General features: G+C 47.0%; 1 protein-coding gene across 1 annotated transcript in view; it reads right to left on the bottom strand.

Moving 5' to 3' along the window:
- LOC149429005 (ubiquitin-associated and SH3 domain-containing protein A-like) overlaps positions 1 to 15,499 on the bottom strand; it is an 82,267-nt gene that overhangs the window by 52,957 nt on the left and 13,811 nt on the right. Inside the window, exons 3-5 of the mRNA XM_089666838.1 lie at positions 15,228 to 15,414; positions 13,723 to 13,915; positions 13,086 to 13,255 (exon numbers count right to left, since the gene is read on the bottom strand). Of these exons, the coding sequence (XP_089522964.1) occupies positions 13,086 to 13,255; positions 13,723 to 13,915; positions 15,228 to 15,414 (550 nt within the window). The remainder of the gene's footprint in view (positions 1 to 13,085; positions 13,256 to 13,722; positions 13,916 to 15,227; positions 15,415 to 15,499) is intronic.

Below are 15,499 nucleotides of genomic sequence, written 5' to 3'. Positions count from 1 at the left end.
ACTTCTAGATCTATTGCTGAATGTATAGATCACAAATTGGTCAGGAAAGGTTCTGCAGCCATTTATAATGTATGGAGTTCTGGACTCCACAAATGACAAATCCAGGAAATAACAAGCCTAACCTCATTGCAACTTGTCTGGCTGAAAGTACAGAAGCTCATCAATGCAGGACCCGGAACCTACAGAGGACAACCTTCAAATAGTATAGAAACGGTTTTTGAATGGAAGTCAACACTTACATTTCTCATCTGTATCTGTAACTCCGAAACGTGAGAAGAAAGGGAAAAAGAGAACACAACCTCCCAGAATCCTCATCTGTGCAAGGAACTCCAGAATGTGAGGAATAGAGAAGACAGAACACAACCTCTGAGAATCCTCATCTGTGCCAGGAACTCCATAATGTGAGGAGGAGGGGAGAAGAGAGAACACAACCTCGCAGAATCCTCACCTGTGCCAGGAACTCCATAATGTGATGAGTGGAGAAGAGGGGACACAACCTCCCAGAATCCTCATCTGTGCCAGGAACTCCATAATGTGAGGAGTGGAGAAGACAGAACACAACCTCCTAGAATCCTCATCTGTGTCAGGAACTCCATAATGTGAGGAGTGGAGAAGAGGGAACACAACCTCCCAGAATCCTCATCTGTGCCAGGAAGTCCATAATGTGAGGAGTGGAGAAGAGGGGACACAACCTCCCACAACCCTCATCTGTGCCAGGAACTCCATAATGTGAGGAGTGGAGAAGAGGGGACACAACCTCCCAGAATACTCACCTGTGTCAGGAACTCCATAATGTGAGGATTAGAGAAGACAGAACACAACCTCCTAGGATCTTCATTAGAGATGAGCGAATTATTCAAAAATTCGATTCGGCTGATTCGCCGAATTTCAGGAAGAAATTCGATTCGATGCGAATTTATTCGCTACGAAGTTAACTTATAAAAAGGGTTTCTAGGCTTCAGAGAGCCTTTAAATTAGTGCAGAACACTGTGCCTTTAATTTAAATGCCCTTGGAGATGAGGAAGGAGAAGGAGAAGGAGAAGGATGAGAAGAAGGAGAAGGAGAAGGATGAGAAGAAGGAGAAGGAGAAGGATGAGAAGAAGGAGAAGGAGAAGGATGAGAAGAAGGAGAAGGATGAGAAGAAGGAGAAGGAGAAGGATGAGAAGATGGAGAAGGAGAAGGATGAGAAGATGGAGAAGGAGAAGGATGAGAAGAAGGAGAAGGAGAAGGATGAGAAGAAGGAGAAGGAGAAGGATGAGAAGAAGGAGAAGGAGAAGGATGAGAAGAAGGAGAAGGATGAGAAGATGGAGAAGGAGAAGGATGAGAAGAAGGAGAAGGAGAAGGATGAGAAGAAGGAGAAGGATGAGAAGAAGGAGAAGGATGAGAAGAAGGAGAAGGATGAGAAGAAGGAGAAGGAGAAGAAGGAGAAGGATGAGAAGAAGGAGAAGGATGAGAAGAAGGAGAAGGATGAGAAGAAGGAGAAGGAGAAGGATGAGAAGATGGAGAAGGAGAAGGATGAGAAGAAGGAGAAGGAGAAGGATGAGAAGAAGGAGAAGGATGAGAAGAAGGAGAAGGATGAGAAGAAGGAGAAGGATGAGAAGAAGGATGAGAAGAAGGATGAGAAGAAGGAGAAGGATGAGAAGAAGGATGAGAAGAAGGAGAAGGATGAGATGAAGAAGGATGAGAAGAAGGAGAAGGATGAGAAGAAGAAGAAGGATGAGAAGAAGAAGAAGGATGAGAAGAAGGAGAAGGATGAGAAGAAGGAGAAGGATGAGAAGAAGGAGAAGGATGAGAAGAAGAAGAAGGATGAGAAGAAGAAGAAGGATGAGAAGAAGAAGAAGGATGAGAAGAAGGAGAATTCCAAGCCGGCAAAAAGTGTATCTGCAGAGCTCCGCTATTTCTTAGGCTATTTCTGACAGTTCTGTGACATTCACACCATACAGCGGTTGAAACATTGTATCTATTTGTTTCCATAAATGGATCCATAGCGGAGCTCTGCAGATACACTTTTTGCCGGCTTGGAATTATTCTTATTTTCATCCTACTTCTTCTTCTTCTTCTTATTCATCCTCATCCTCAGAAGAAGAAGAAGAGGATGAGGATGAGGATGAAGAGGAAGAAGAAGAAGAAGTAGGATGAAAATAAGAATAATTCCAAGCCGGCAAAAAGTGTATCTGCAGAGCTCCTCTATTCTGCAGATACACTTAGAGGAGCTCTGCAGATACACTTTTTGCCGGCTTGGAATTATTCTTATTTTCATCCTACTTCTTCTTCTTCTTCTTCTTCATCCTCATCCTCTTCTTCTTCTTCTGAGGATGAGGATGAAGAAGAAGAAGAAGTAGGATGAAAATAAGAATTCCAAACCGGCAAAAAGTGTATCTGCAGAGCTCCTCTATTTCTGACAGTTCTCTTACAGTTCCTTCACATGTACAATGGTTGAAACATCTGTTTCCGAATAAAAACATCTGTATCCTAAATGGAAACAAATAGATACAATGTTTCAACCGCTGTACATGTGTTCCTTCTGTCAGAGAACTGTCAGAAATAGCGGAGCTCTCTGCAGGGACACTTTTGCCGGCTGATCGGGAAAAAATCGAATTTTTCCTGAAATTCGTATCGAATTCCGGTTCGCCTGGTTCGATTCGCTCATCTCTAATCTTCATCTGTGTCAGGAACTCCAGAATGTGAGGATTAGAGAAGACAGAACACAACCTCCTAGAATCCTCATCTGTGTCAGGAACTCCATAATGTGAGGAGTGGAGAAGACGAACACAACATCCCAGAATCCTCATCTGTGCCAGGCGCTCCATAATATGAGGAGTGGAAAAGAGGGAATACAACCTCCCAGAATTCTCACCTGTGTCAGGAACTCCATAGTGTGAGGATTAGAGAAGACAGAACACAACCTCTGAGAATCCTCATCTGTGCAAGGAACTCCATAATGTGAGGAAGAGGGGACACAACCCCTTACAACCCTCATCTGTGCCAGGAACTCAATAATGTGAGGAGTGGAGAAGAGGGGACACAACCTCCCAGAATCCTCACCTGTGTCAGGAACTCCATAATGTGAGGAGGAGCGGAGAAGAGGGAACACAACCTCCCAGAATCCTCACCTGTGTCAGGAACTCCATAATGTGAGGAGGAGCGGAGAAGAGGGAACACAACCTCCCAGAAAACTCACCTGTGCCAGGAACTCCACAATGTGAGGAATGGAGAAGACAGAACACAACCTCCTAGAATCCTCATCTGTGTCAGGAACACCATAATGTGAGGAGTGGAGATGAGGGGACACAACCTCCCAGAATACTCCCCTGTGCCAGGAACTCCATAATGTGAGGAATGGAGAAGACAGAACACAACATCCCAGAATCCTGATCTGTGCCAGGAGCTCCATAATATGAGGAGTGGAAAAGAGGGAACACAACCTCCCACAACCCTCATCTGTGCCAGGAACTCCAAAATGTGAGGAGTGGAGAAGAGGAGACACAACCTCCTAGAGTCCTCATCTATGTCAGGAAATCCATAATGTGAGCAATGAAGAAGAGGGAACACAACTGTCATGGAAATTTTGTATTGTTGGTCGAACTTTAAATGTGTCATATATGAGTGTTATTCATATGTCTCTCGTGTGGCTTAATTAAAGCTCTGAAGGCTGCAATTGGGCCATGCACATGTACAATGTATGTATTACAGTACTCAGCTTGGTAATGGATGAGATGGCGGATCTGCGCTTATAGACCGGTGTGTATACCACCACGGCATTCCACATATCAGCAGCATAGTACCACATGGGCTTCATAACGCAAGGCGCCAAGCGGTGTGAACTCCGCGTGTAGGCTTATGCATATCTTACAACCCATTACCAATCTGAACTGTATCTGGGATGGATGTGTTTTAATAAAGATCGTATCGGGCCCATCCAGGTACAGACTGATATTTCTAGGGGTTGCTTGTACAGGGAATGGACATACTGCTAGGAGCTGGGAAATATGACCTCAGATGGCTCATGGGGGGGAAGGGGAGGAAGTCTGCTGACCTCAGAAGGCTCATGGGGGAGGACCAGTGATAGATAATAGGAAAGGCTATGCTCCAATCGGAATGTACATCCTGTGTATAGGCACTCCCCATTGCATTGTTCGGTGGGAGGGGATTGACTTTATTCATGTGGGGGGCATGTGTGTATTTGTAATAAAACCAAAGGCTGAGTCTGAAGCCGGCCCTTATGTGAATTGCAACACCAGCCTTAGAGTGTCGTGTGATCATTCTAGGGTAACGGAGCTCCATCATCCACATCTCAACAGAAGCTAAAAGTAGTTGGATGGGCAGGAATCGTGTAGTTTAGCTGCAGTCGTGGTAAGCGAGATTCGCACAGCTTTATGGGGGATTTCTGCGCATCCAACTGCGAGTACTCACGTTAAGGAGAAATTCGTTAAAGCGAATTTCCAAGACAGTTTGGCGAGCCTGGTGGATACTAACGCGTATTCTTGCATAGCTAACCAAGTACGAGGGGGGAATGAGCCATCATGAACTAGCAAAAAGTATGCCGGCACATTTCAGGTCTCTCTGCCATTAAGAGGATCGCTTTTTGCGTGTTCGTGTGGCTGATTTCGCTCTCTGTTAGCTAACAAGAATTACCGCTTAGCAAGGACCTAGTTTTTTGTCCTAAACTCTTGATTTGTGGGTGAAAGACGAGGGTTTGTCTCTGCGGAGAGCAGCAGAGGGGTGGGTTTGGTTGGCTGGATTTGGTCAAGTTAAAAAAATCTTCCAACCAAAAATTAAACGGGTATATGTTTTAGTGGGTAAAAGTTGTTGCATAGTGTTAGGTAAGTATTTGCGGGTTGTAGGTACTGTGGTAATTGCTTTACCCCCTCCACGTGAGGTAATTATTACAGTGCTGAAAGGCTTAGGTTAATTGTTAACTGTTGTAAGATCTGTGTATGTGGTCTGTGCAATGTTTTGTGGTACTACTGCTCCCAGCAAGCATGCAGCAGGGGTCCTTTCTGTTACATGTGCATGTTAGTGTGATATGTTGGTGTTTTATGTCCATTCTGTGATCGTGCCAAATTGTGTTGTATGTGTGCTGTATATTGTTGTGTAATTGTCCAGTGTATGTTCTGTCCAAAAGTCTGTTTTGTGTAAGAGGTTAGAGGCAATTTTGAGGCTAGTGTCTGCTGCCATGTGCTTCCCTGTGGGGGGGCCATTCTAGTGGCTACCATGTGCTTCCCTGTGGGGGGCCATTTTCTTGACTAACCACATGTGCTGCTTTGTTTGGCAACCATTTGTGACTGCCATGTGGCTTCTCCACCATTCCTTTTTCCAAGTTTCACTTTGAGTTTCAATGATCTCTATGCAATGTGTATGCAGCTTTCTATATGCATTTGACCCATTTTGTGTTTTTAATCCAAACTTTTACAGTTTAAGTTGTTTGCTTTTAGCTTTAAATTTGCGTATTGCCGGCCAATTTAAAGTGTGTTAAGCGAGTTTTTCCCTCAAGTGTTCCACATTTAATGAGCGCGGTGACGTCGGGGTTTTTGCACATAGATTTCTTGTATAGTGATTATGTTTTTCTTGTGTTTTTCCTGTTAAAAGTAGTTCCTTATTGTAAAGCGGGTTTGTTTTAAGCTGCTGTGTCGCGTGTTTTTCGCGTCCAGCAGACTTTTTGTGTAAACGGTTTTAGGTGGTTGCAGTGAAGATTGCGTGTATAACGTGGATCGTTTAGCGGTGCTGATAGGAGTGATTTTCGCGTCAGCAACAAGGTTACTTTTGGCGCAGTTTTTTGGTTCACCTCTGTAATTGTTTTACTATGAAACGTCCCGTGTTTTTCATAAGGATCCACTTTGTCCTTTTTAACAGTTTTTCAGGTTGAAAAAGGGTTTTTCTGTGTGTATTAGGAAAGTTTTTTTTCTTTACACAAATTTCCTAAAGGTCAGTTAGCAGGTTTCCGGCCAACCAGTGACCCCGAAGTAACATCCAAGAACCCCTCTTTTTGTTTTGACTTGTGTTAGCTACTGTGTGCAGGGAGAGAAAAGCCACTTTCATCATTGTGCGGTGTGGCCTGCCAATCACAGTGGGTGATGAGAGCCACATAAATTACGCTGTGCGAGTGGGCGGTCCAGGGAAGTGTAACGCTTAGCCTGGTTACCACAAACAGTTTGGGTGGGCGGGATCACATAAATTGCGCTGTGGGCGGTCCAGGGAAGTATAACGCTTAGCCTGGTTACCACAAACACTTCGGGTCGTCAGGATCACATAAATTGCGCTGTGTGAGTGGGCGGTCCAGGGAAATCCTGGTTACCACAAACACTTCGGGTGGTCAGGATCACACAAATTGCGCTGTGGGAGTGGGAGGTGTGCTCTCAGTCTGACCGCCACTTGATGCGCTTCGGGTGATCGATAAGTATCACATAAATTACGCTGTGCTGGGAAAGTGGTGGAATCAGGCCTCTCGGTAGGATCCCACCGAGTGCTCCAGGGGGTAAACAGGTACCCGGACGCGGGATATATACCAGTGACTAGTCACGATGGGCAGTAGTCAGTCCATGAAGAGAGAGGGGGAACCAGCCCTCTTCAGGGTAAGGACAGCTGCACAACTGATGAAGGTGAGTTTGGGGGGGAAGTCTACAGAACCCCTCAAAAGGTGGAATAAATAGTCGAAGGGTACCAGATGGGAAATTCCCCGGGAAGGTACATTTGACGCATGGAGGTGGGAAAAATTCATCTCTGAATTTGGACCACGGATGCAGGCGTCAGAACTAGAGATCGCACAGCTATGGCTTCACAGGTCAATCCGATTAGGGAAGCAGGGCATACATAAACTGGTGTCTGTCCGGAAGAACCAGGTGATGTATACCTGGCCTCCAGAGGGAATAAAACAGGAGGATCCAGTGTCAGAGGTGGAGGAAGCTCTTTCAGGGCTGACTCTACTAAGGCAGGCAGGATCAGGGTCTGCTGGGGTTCCCCAACAACCAACAGTGGCTGAGATAAGTATAACTGCACCTGTCTCTTCTGTTAGTGACGTCACTCTTGACGTACCTTCCGTGTCTTCTGTCTCTATGCCTCAGCCTCTACCTCTACCTCTCCCTTCTTCCTGCTTCACCCCAGCTCCTTCTGTTTCCAACTATGAAGTCTTCTCAACAACCGATTTGCAGACTATCTGTGAATCAAGGGGAATAGACACCCGGTTAAGAAACAGGGCGGATTGCATCAAAGCGCTACGAACCACTGATCAGACCCCTGCCCCCCAGCTATACCCTGATCTGAGGGACCTCAAACCTGAAGGTGCAGTAAGCGAGGTGGTTAATCTAAGCCCACCGATGAAGCTGGGCCAGCCCTTGCACTCTTCCCAGACCGAGGCCTATCCAGTCAGGGTGCAGCAATTTGAAGGTCCTCCCAATGCACAGGGGGAACGGACTTTAGGGGAACGGGTAGTTTGGCATGTCCCCTTCACCCCGGCAGAGATCCGCACTATTCTGGCTGAGCTCCCGGACTATCGAGTCAATCCGAGAGGATTTGCTCGAATGTTTGGACAAAACCAGTTCAGCTATGGTATGAGCGGGTCAGATTGTGCGCAGATCCTGCGGGCAAAGGTGGGCATGGAAGTGGCCAGTACAGTGATTGCAGGGTGCTCTATAACCACGCATGAGGAGATGACTTCAGGGGGCAAAGAGTTCTGTACACAGCTAAAGGCAAAGCTTCCAGAAATGTATGGTGCTACCTCTACTACGGACATGATGAAGCTCACCCAGGGTCCTAATGAGGAAAGCGCCTGCTTCTGGCGCCGTCTCAAGCAGACGGCACTGGATGCGGATCTGGAAGTTGGACCTGATGCTCCAACTGAAGGGGTAAAGGTGACCGCGACGCACATTCTGTTGCGGGCCAAATTTTTGGAAGGCATCAATATTAAAATTCGGGAAAGGCTGGTTCTGGCCCGACCCGAATATAATGAGATGTCTATCCCTGCTATCCTTTCCACTCTTGCGGCAATAGAGAGGGAAATGGATAGAAGAAAACAGGACAAGGCCAAAGTTCTTATGTCCCAGACCCCACACGAAAAACCAAGGGATCTGGGTCACAGGAAGGATAGGCCCCCACCCAGGTGCTTCCAGTGCCACCAAACGGGGCACATGAGGAGGAGCTGTCCCCAATTACCTAAAGGTCGGTGGCAGTTCATTCCTGATGAGTCCTCCGCCCCTATGACCACCATGGTAAGTAACTCCTATGAATTCTCATAGGAAGTTGACAAATCGGTGTCGGCCCAGATCCATCTTTTTCTAGAGGAATTAAAATATCCCCTCCCTTGCCTCACCGACACCAGTGCAGCAAGAATGGTCTTGCGAAAACAGGACATCCAAGGCAAGGTACCCCTCTCAGGGGAAAGCCCTCCTAACCCCCACTAACCTCACCATCAAACGATGCACTATTCTTAACCCAGCTTCTCTTCTTCCTGTGTTGGAAGATGAGAAGGGGGGGGGGAGGACAGCAACGATAGTGCTGAATTTTGCAACACAACTAACAATACTAACACCTCTTCTGCTAACATGTCTTCTTTGTCCACTATTAACCTCTCTTCCAAAGGACACGACTGCATTTCTTTGGTGGAACTGGAGTCAGCGACGACACACCCCATATCACCCCGAGAGTAGCGGTAAGGTTGAACGTCTTAATGGAATCCTTAAAAACAGGATCTCCAACATCATGGCTGATACCCAAAAACCTTGGCCTGAGTGTCCCCCCATTGCCCCCTATTCCATCTGGAATGCCCCTCGGCAACCACATGGGCTGTCACCCTACGAGGTGTTGTTTGGGGGACCTCCCAAAACAGGGTTGTACTTTCCTCAACAGTTGTCGTCTTTGCATTCACAGCTTACAGGTTATGTGCAATCTCTGCAACGGGAGCTGCAGAAGATACACCATCGGGTTCGCGAATCGCTCCCCGATCCAAATGCAATAACAGGTGTTCTTTCTATTGAGCCAGGTGATTGGGTCGTCCTAAAGAAACATCAAAGAACCGGACTCGAGCCACGGTTCACCGGACCATACCAAGTCCAGCTGACGACACCTACCTCACTCAAGCTCGAGGGACGAGACAACTGGGTGCACGCAAGCCACTGCAAGAAGCTTTTCAGCTACACCAGAGAATGAGGGGTGTCATTTTCCTTTTTCTTTTTGTTTGTATGTCTTACATGTGTGTGAACGGAGGAAAAGACGGCAGATACCCCAACCTTTTATTTAAAATGCATCTGCGTTTAGCCAGAACCGCCAACAAAACCAACTGTTGGGTATGCTCTAAGCCCCCACCCAGTCATCACATGTCCGCAATGGCCGCTGTTCATGCCCTATATGACATCCGTGTCGGCATGAAAAAGCAAGGGACCCCTGGTCAGCCCCCACGTAGACATTTGTCGGTAGAACTTAATGACACATTTTTAGCAGGTAACATCAGTTTTAGCACCAGTATTAGCTCTAGCTCCTGTAGGACCCTCGTCAGTCCATTATGGGTAACTGGACAGCTAGGCAGCCCTCAGGTGTGCTTTAACATCAGCTTTGGCACAGGTAACAAGTTTGTTGGGACTACCACCTGCGAGGGAGGTATAACTGTCAATCTGACTAACCAGACTTCCCTTCTGAGTAACCACACTGACCGACCAGACCACGTGTGTTGGAAGGACGGATGTGATGTGCAGACTGAGGGAGCAATCCCCCAGTCTGTGCAACTGTTGCTCAGTGCCAGAGGCCGAACGAGGAACTCCTCCTGCTCTGCTCTGACAGGTCCATACTATTTTCTGTGTGGTTCGGCAGCCTATAGAACATTTCCCCAGAACGCGAAAGGTTCGTGTGCCCTCATAAAGCTAGTCCCCGCATCCTATGTAGTGATGGATCATGAAGAGTTGATGGTCCACAAGAAGGTAAGGATGGCAGGGAGAGTTCGCAGAGAGCTGTTCTCTGAGGGCGACCAGGCATGGGCTTGGTTCCCCTCATGGACAGGATGGGGAATAGAACTTATGAAGCGCCTGAACAATTTTTCTGTCATCGTGGATAGTATGTTTAACGAGACCGTAGAGGCTGTCAGAGAAATTGCCCAAGAACAACGGCAGATGGGAATTTTAGTGCTTCAGGAGAAGATGGCCCTTGATTACCTTTTAGCCGCCAAAGGGGGGTTCTGTAAGTTCATCGGAGAGGATTGTTGTACTTGGATAGAAGACACCGATGACAAGGTCCAGGCCCATATGGACAAAGTTAGTGAACTACAGGGAAAAGCTAGAGCTATAGCTAGTGAGGGTTGGAATCCGTTCAAGGGTTTGGGAGGATTGGGAGATTTCCTGTTCTCCATCGGATCTTGGTTGAAGGAAGTGGGAGTGTATATCCTGATGCTTCTCTTTTTCCTCTGCCTCTTATATGCCGCGGTGAGATGTTCCTGTTGCCTCATCGACCGTGTAAGCCAAGCTCGGGCAGACGACCACATCTCCATGCCCGCTCCTGGGATCCCACTCCAACCACTGATCGGAGGAAGACCTCACCAACCAACCACCTTCTCTACAGATTACGTCCTGGCCTCCCTCTAATTTATCTCTCTGAAGACCACATTCTCCAAGACCTTCAAGCAAGCTTCAAGCCTCATCATGGTTTGTGTCTGCGATTTGGAAAACTGTCTGGGTCGAGACCAGCCTTGTGTGGCCCCGTCTGCAGGGGCAATTTGAGAATCTGTTGCTGGATCTCCCCAGACCACCGTGGGATCACAAGCCTTATTCATACCACAAGTCTGTTTGTGGTTTTTGCAAGAGCCTTCCTGTAGTGAAGGTTCCAACGCTCTTGAGGATCATCGCTTCAATCAAGCCTGTTTGCGTCGAGTCTGCGTCGGGTCTTGTTGTTTCAGGTACCCCGTGGAGCTTTATTCTCAGGGACAACTACAGGAACTCTTTGAGGTTTTAAGACTACACCCATCAAGCTGAAGAAGATCAAGAATGGACACGAGGAGAATATGATAAAACAGGAGGGAATGTCATGGAAATTTTGTATTGTTGGTCGAACTTTAAATGTGTCATATATGAGTGTTATTCATATGTCTCTCGTGTGGCTTAATTAAAGCTCTGAAGGCTGCAATTGGGCCATGCCATGTACAATGTATGTATTACAGTACTCAGCTCGGTAATGGATGAGATGGCGGATCTGCGCTTAAAGACCGGCGTGTATACCACCACGGCATTCGATGCGAATGCCGCTGGCAGTAGACCGCGGGCCTGTATCCACATATCAGCAGCATAGTACCACATGGGCTTCATAACGCAAGGCGCCAAGCGGTGTGAACTCCACGTGTAGGCTTATGCATATCTTACAACCCATTACTAATCTGAACTGTATCTTGGATGGATGTGTTTTAATAAAGATCGTATCGGGCCCATCCAGGTACAGACTGATATTTCTAGGGGTTGCTTGTACAGGGAATGGACATACTGCTAGGAGCTGGGAAATATGACCTCAGATGGCTCATGGGGGGGAAGGGGAGGAAGTCTGCTGACCTCAGAAGGCTCATGGGGGAGGACCAGTGATAGATAATAGGAAAGGCTATGCTCCAATCGGAATGTACATCCTGTGTATAGGCACTCCCCATTGCATTGTTCGGTGGGAGGGGATTGACTTTATTCATGTGGGGGGCATGTGTGTATTTGTAATAAAACCAAAGGCTGAGTCTGAAGCCAGGCCTTATGTGAATTGCAACACCAGCCTTAGAGTGTCGTGTGATCATTCTAGGGTAACGGAGCTCCATCATCCACATCTCAACAGAAGCTAAAAGTAGTTGGATGGGCAGGAATCGTGTAGTTTAGCTGCAGTCGTGGTAAGTGAGATTCGCACAGCTTTATGGGGGATTTCTGCGCATCCAACTGCGAGTACTCACGGTAAGGAGAAATTCGTTAAAGCGAATTTCCAAGACACAACCTCCCAAAATGTTCATCTGTGTCAAGAACTCCTTAATGTGACTAGTGGTCAAGAGGGCACACAACCTCCCAGAATGTAAGGAGGAGCAGAGAAGAGGGAACACAACCTCCTAGAATCCTCATCCGTGTCAGGAACTCCATAATGTGAAGAGTGGAGAAGAGGGAACACAACCTCCCAGAAACCTCATCTGTGCCAGGAACTCCATAATATGAGGAGGAGCAGAGAAAGGGGAACACAACCTCCGAGAATCCTCATCTGTGCCAGGAACTCCATAATTTGAGGAGGAGCAGAGAAAAGGGAACACAACATCCCAGAATCCTCATCTGTGCCAGGAACTCCATATTATGAGGAGGAGCAGAGAAAAGGGAACACAACCTCTGAGAATCCTCATCCATGCCAGAAACTCCATAATGTGAGGAATAGAGAAGATGGAACACAACCTCCCAGAATACTCACCTGTGTCAGGAACTCCATAATATGAGGTGGAGCAGAGAAGAGGGAACACAAACTCCCAGAATCCTCATCTGTGCCACGAACTTCATAATTTGAGGAGTGGAGAAGAGGGAACACAACTGCCCAGAATCCTCACCTGTGCCAGTAACTCCATAATATGAGGAGGAGCAGAGAAAAGGGAACACAACCTCCGAGAATCCTCATCTGTGCCAGGTACTCCATATTATGAGGAGTGGAGAAGAGGGAACACAACCTTCCACAACCCTCTTCTGTGCCAGGAACTCCAAAATGTGAGGAGTGGAGAAGAGGAGACACAACCTCCTAGAGTCCTCATCTATGTCAGGAACTCCATAATGTGAGAAGTGAAGAGGGGACAAAACCTCCCAGAATGTTCATCTGTGTCAAGAACTCCTTAACATGATGAGTGGTCAAGAGGGAACACAACCTCCCAGAATGTAAAGAGGAGTGGAGAAGAGGGAACACAACCTCCCAGAATCCTCATCTGTGCCAGGAACTCTATAATATGGAGGAGGAACTCCATAATGTGAGGAGTGGAGAAGAGGGGTCACAACCTTCCAAACTGTTCTTCTGTACCAGAAACTGTAGACCAGCAGTGGACTTGGCACTCTGTATAAGCTGCATAAATTCCCCGATTATCACAGCCCCCCACACCCCAGCTCCCCCGATGCCTCGGGTACCTGGTAATGGACAAATCTCATATCTCTGGAGTAAAGTGCGGCTTCCCACACACAATTCTGAGCAGGACAAATGGACTTAGCCAGACATTCCAGGGTTCCTTGAAGGTGCGGAGAGAATTTGTGTGCCAAAGTCAAGTGAAACTCTCGAGAGACGGGCCTGATGGAGCAATCTGAGGAGAGAGAAGATATGTGGGAGGGCAGAGGGTCACCTCACTATAATAATCCTATATACAGACACAGACATATACTCTATATACAGACACACAAGTACAGAATACTCGGTCATGGATCCACATCTATAAAGGAGTATACTTCACCCCATATAAGAGGGAGGAGGGACAGAAGGATCTGGTTTCCATAGAGGGCAAGTTCCTCCAAATCAGGGACAATTCAGAGCTCCGGTAACATATCATAGCCCATCCTGTACCCTCAACCTTCCTCCTTTATCTTCACCTTCATCATCCCAGACAGAATGCACAACAGACCTTTGGATGATCTTATCAGAGAATAGCCAACCCCAAACTCTCACCACCCATCAGAAAGTATACTTTTGTATTTATATAACGATGGCCAATCCTTCTGACTAAAACATCTACTGGAGGGGAAGTGGTGGTAGTCCATCATCTGAGATCATCACCTGCATGTGTGGAGACCAGACTACAGAAGGCGTCCACAAAGCTCCTGATGGCACAAGCCTGATCTTTATTGATGAAGAATCCAATGAATGAAGCGGATGAGTAAAGGGAAAGAGAGATGGTCTGAGGGAAGGTGGACTTATCTCCAGCCATCCGTAGGGCCTTGTAGAGATCTTGAACTTTCCGATCTTCACACTGCCAAACACAAGGAGGAAAGATTACCATCCATCAGAAATGTTGTATCATCTCCAGGTCATCTCATCATGTTACTGCTCTAAAAAAATATGAAGGCCTCATATGAACTCTGAGAGGTTGAAGAGCACTGAGGTGGTGGAGTCATTTCTATCAAAGTGTCTTAGAGGAAAGACATTGAGATTTACATTTGGTGGCTGCACATGTACAGAAGGTCCACAGCTCTGGTTATCTGATCTGTAGCAGATATGGCCATACACAGTGACAGTCAGAACCAATCCATCTTGATGTCTGGTCTGGGAGGTACTAAAAATACAGTCATACGAGAACTACATACAAATGAAAGAACAACTAAACCCAAGTACAAACATTTAGTAAAATGTTCAGTAAATACAGGAAATCCCTGGTGATCCTGCCAGAAATGCAGTGTCATTGTAGCGCCCCGTGTAAAAGCGATGTTATCTTTCTACTATAAACTGCGAATCTCCCAGTAATGAAGATGGGAAAAGGCAGACATGTTTGTTGTTCAGCCTGGGTGGCAATCATGGCTCCCCCCATAGATACAGGGGAGGAGTGAGCATAGCCCATTCAGGGACAGGAAGTGTATTATTAAGGCCACATTCTCACCTGAACGTTTTGTAGCTCGAAGCTTAAAGATGCTCAGCAAGCAAATCCCAGCAATTTCAGTTTCCTGTTCGCGCTCAGATGTGAACAGGGCCCATGAAACGAATGGGATTTTCCTTGTTAAGCATCTTCAATCTTCGAGCTACAGAATGTTCAGGTGTGAATGCGGCCTGAAGGTAAAAGTCATACCGCCACCTCATCTGAGGACTGGTATGGTCCAATACATGAAATGTTTGTTTTGGGTTTAGGTACACTTTGACATTCACCACAACACCATTCAAACTCCATGTCCATCTCTATCCCTTAGTACAGGGGTTGGACACAACTATGACCCTCCAGATGTTGAGGAACTGCAAGTCCCATAAGGCCTTGCGAGACTCTGACATCCACAGGCAAGACACCCAGAGGCAGAGGCATGATGGGACTTGTAGTACTTCAACAACTGGCGGGCCATAGTTTGGACACCCCGACCTTAGTGGAATCTTACTGGCCCAAAAATGGATGAGCAAGGCATTCGGTATCTGCTGCCAACAATGCAAGCAGGCCACATGTGGACAACAGAAATTAACATATGATGAGCACCGTTAACATACGACACACATTGACCGGCTGACTATCTGGCAGATTCAGTCGCACTCATGTGAACATTTCTATGGGTTTCAAGGCTGCTGAACAATGATGTGGGACGTACAGTGAAGAACTGGCACAACGTGATATGAGGGAAGCTGGAGTGGGCTCTGTTCTTCCCACACACTCGGAGACTCTCCTTCCAGAACTCCTGCAGGCAGGTCCCCAGGGGCCCTGAAGGAATCAGGTACAAAACATACTCCTGAGGGATTGGGTCCTCCAGGGAGGGATCTCTGTTATGTTCTCTCAACCTGTGGGAAGGCAGAAGGCATAAAGGTCACACCACCATCTTTCATGTAATCTGAGAACACATACAATCTGCGCTCCCACAAGGAA

This window comes from Staurois parvus, unplaced genomic scaffold (assembly GCF_062004578.1).
Source record: "Staurois parvus isolate SC_StPar_1 unplaced genomic scaffold, SC_StPar_1.0 ptg002865l, whole genome shotgun sequence".
Classification (NCBI taxonomy): Eukaryota; Metazoa; Chordata; class Amphibia; order Anura; family Ranidae; genus Staurois; species Staurois parvus.
This window is presented reverse-complemented; position numbering and strand designations above follow the sequence as displayed.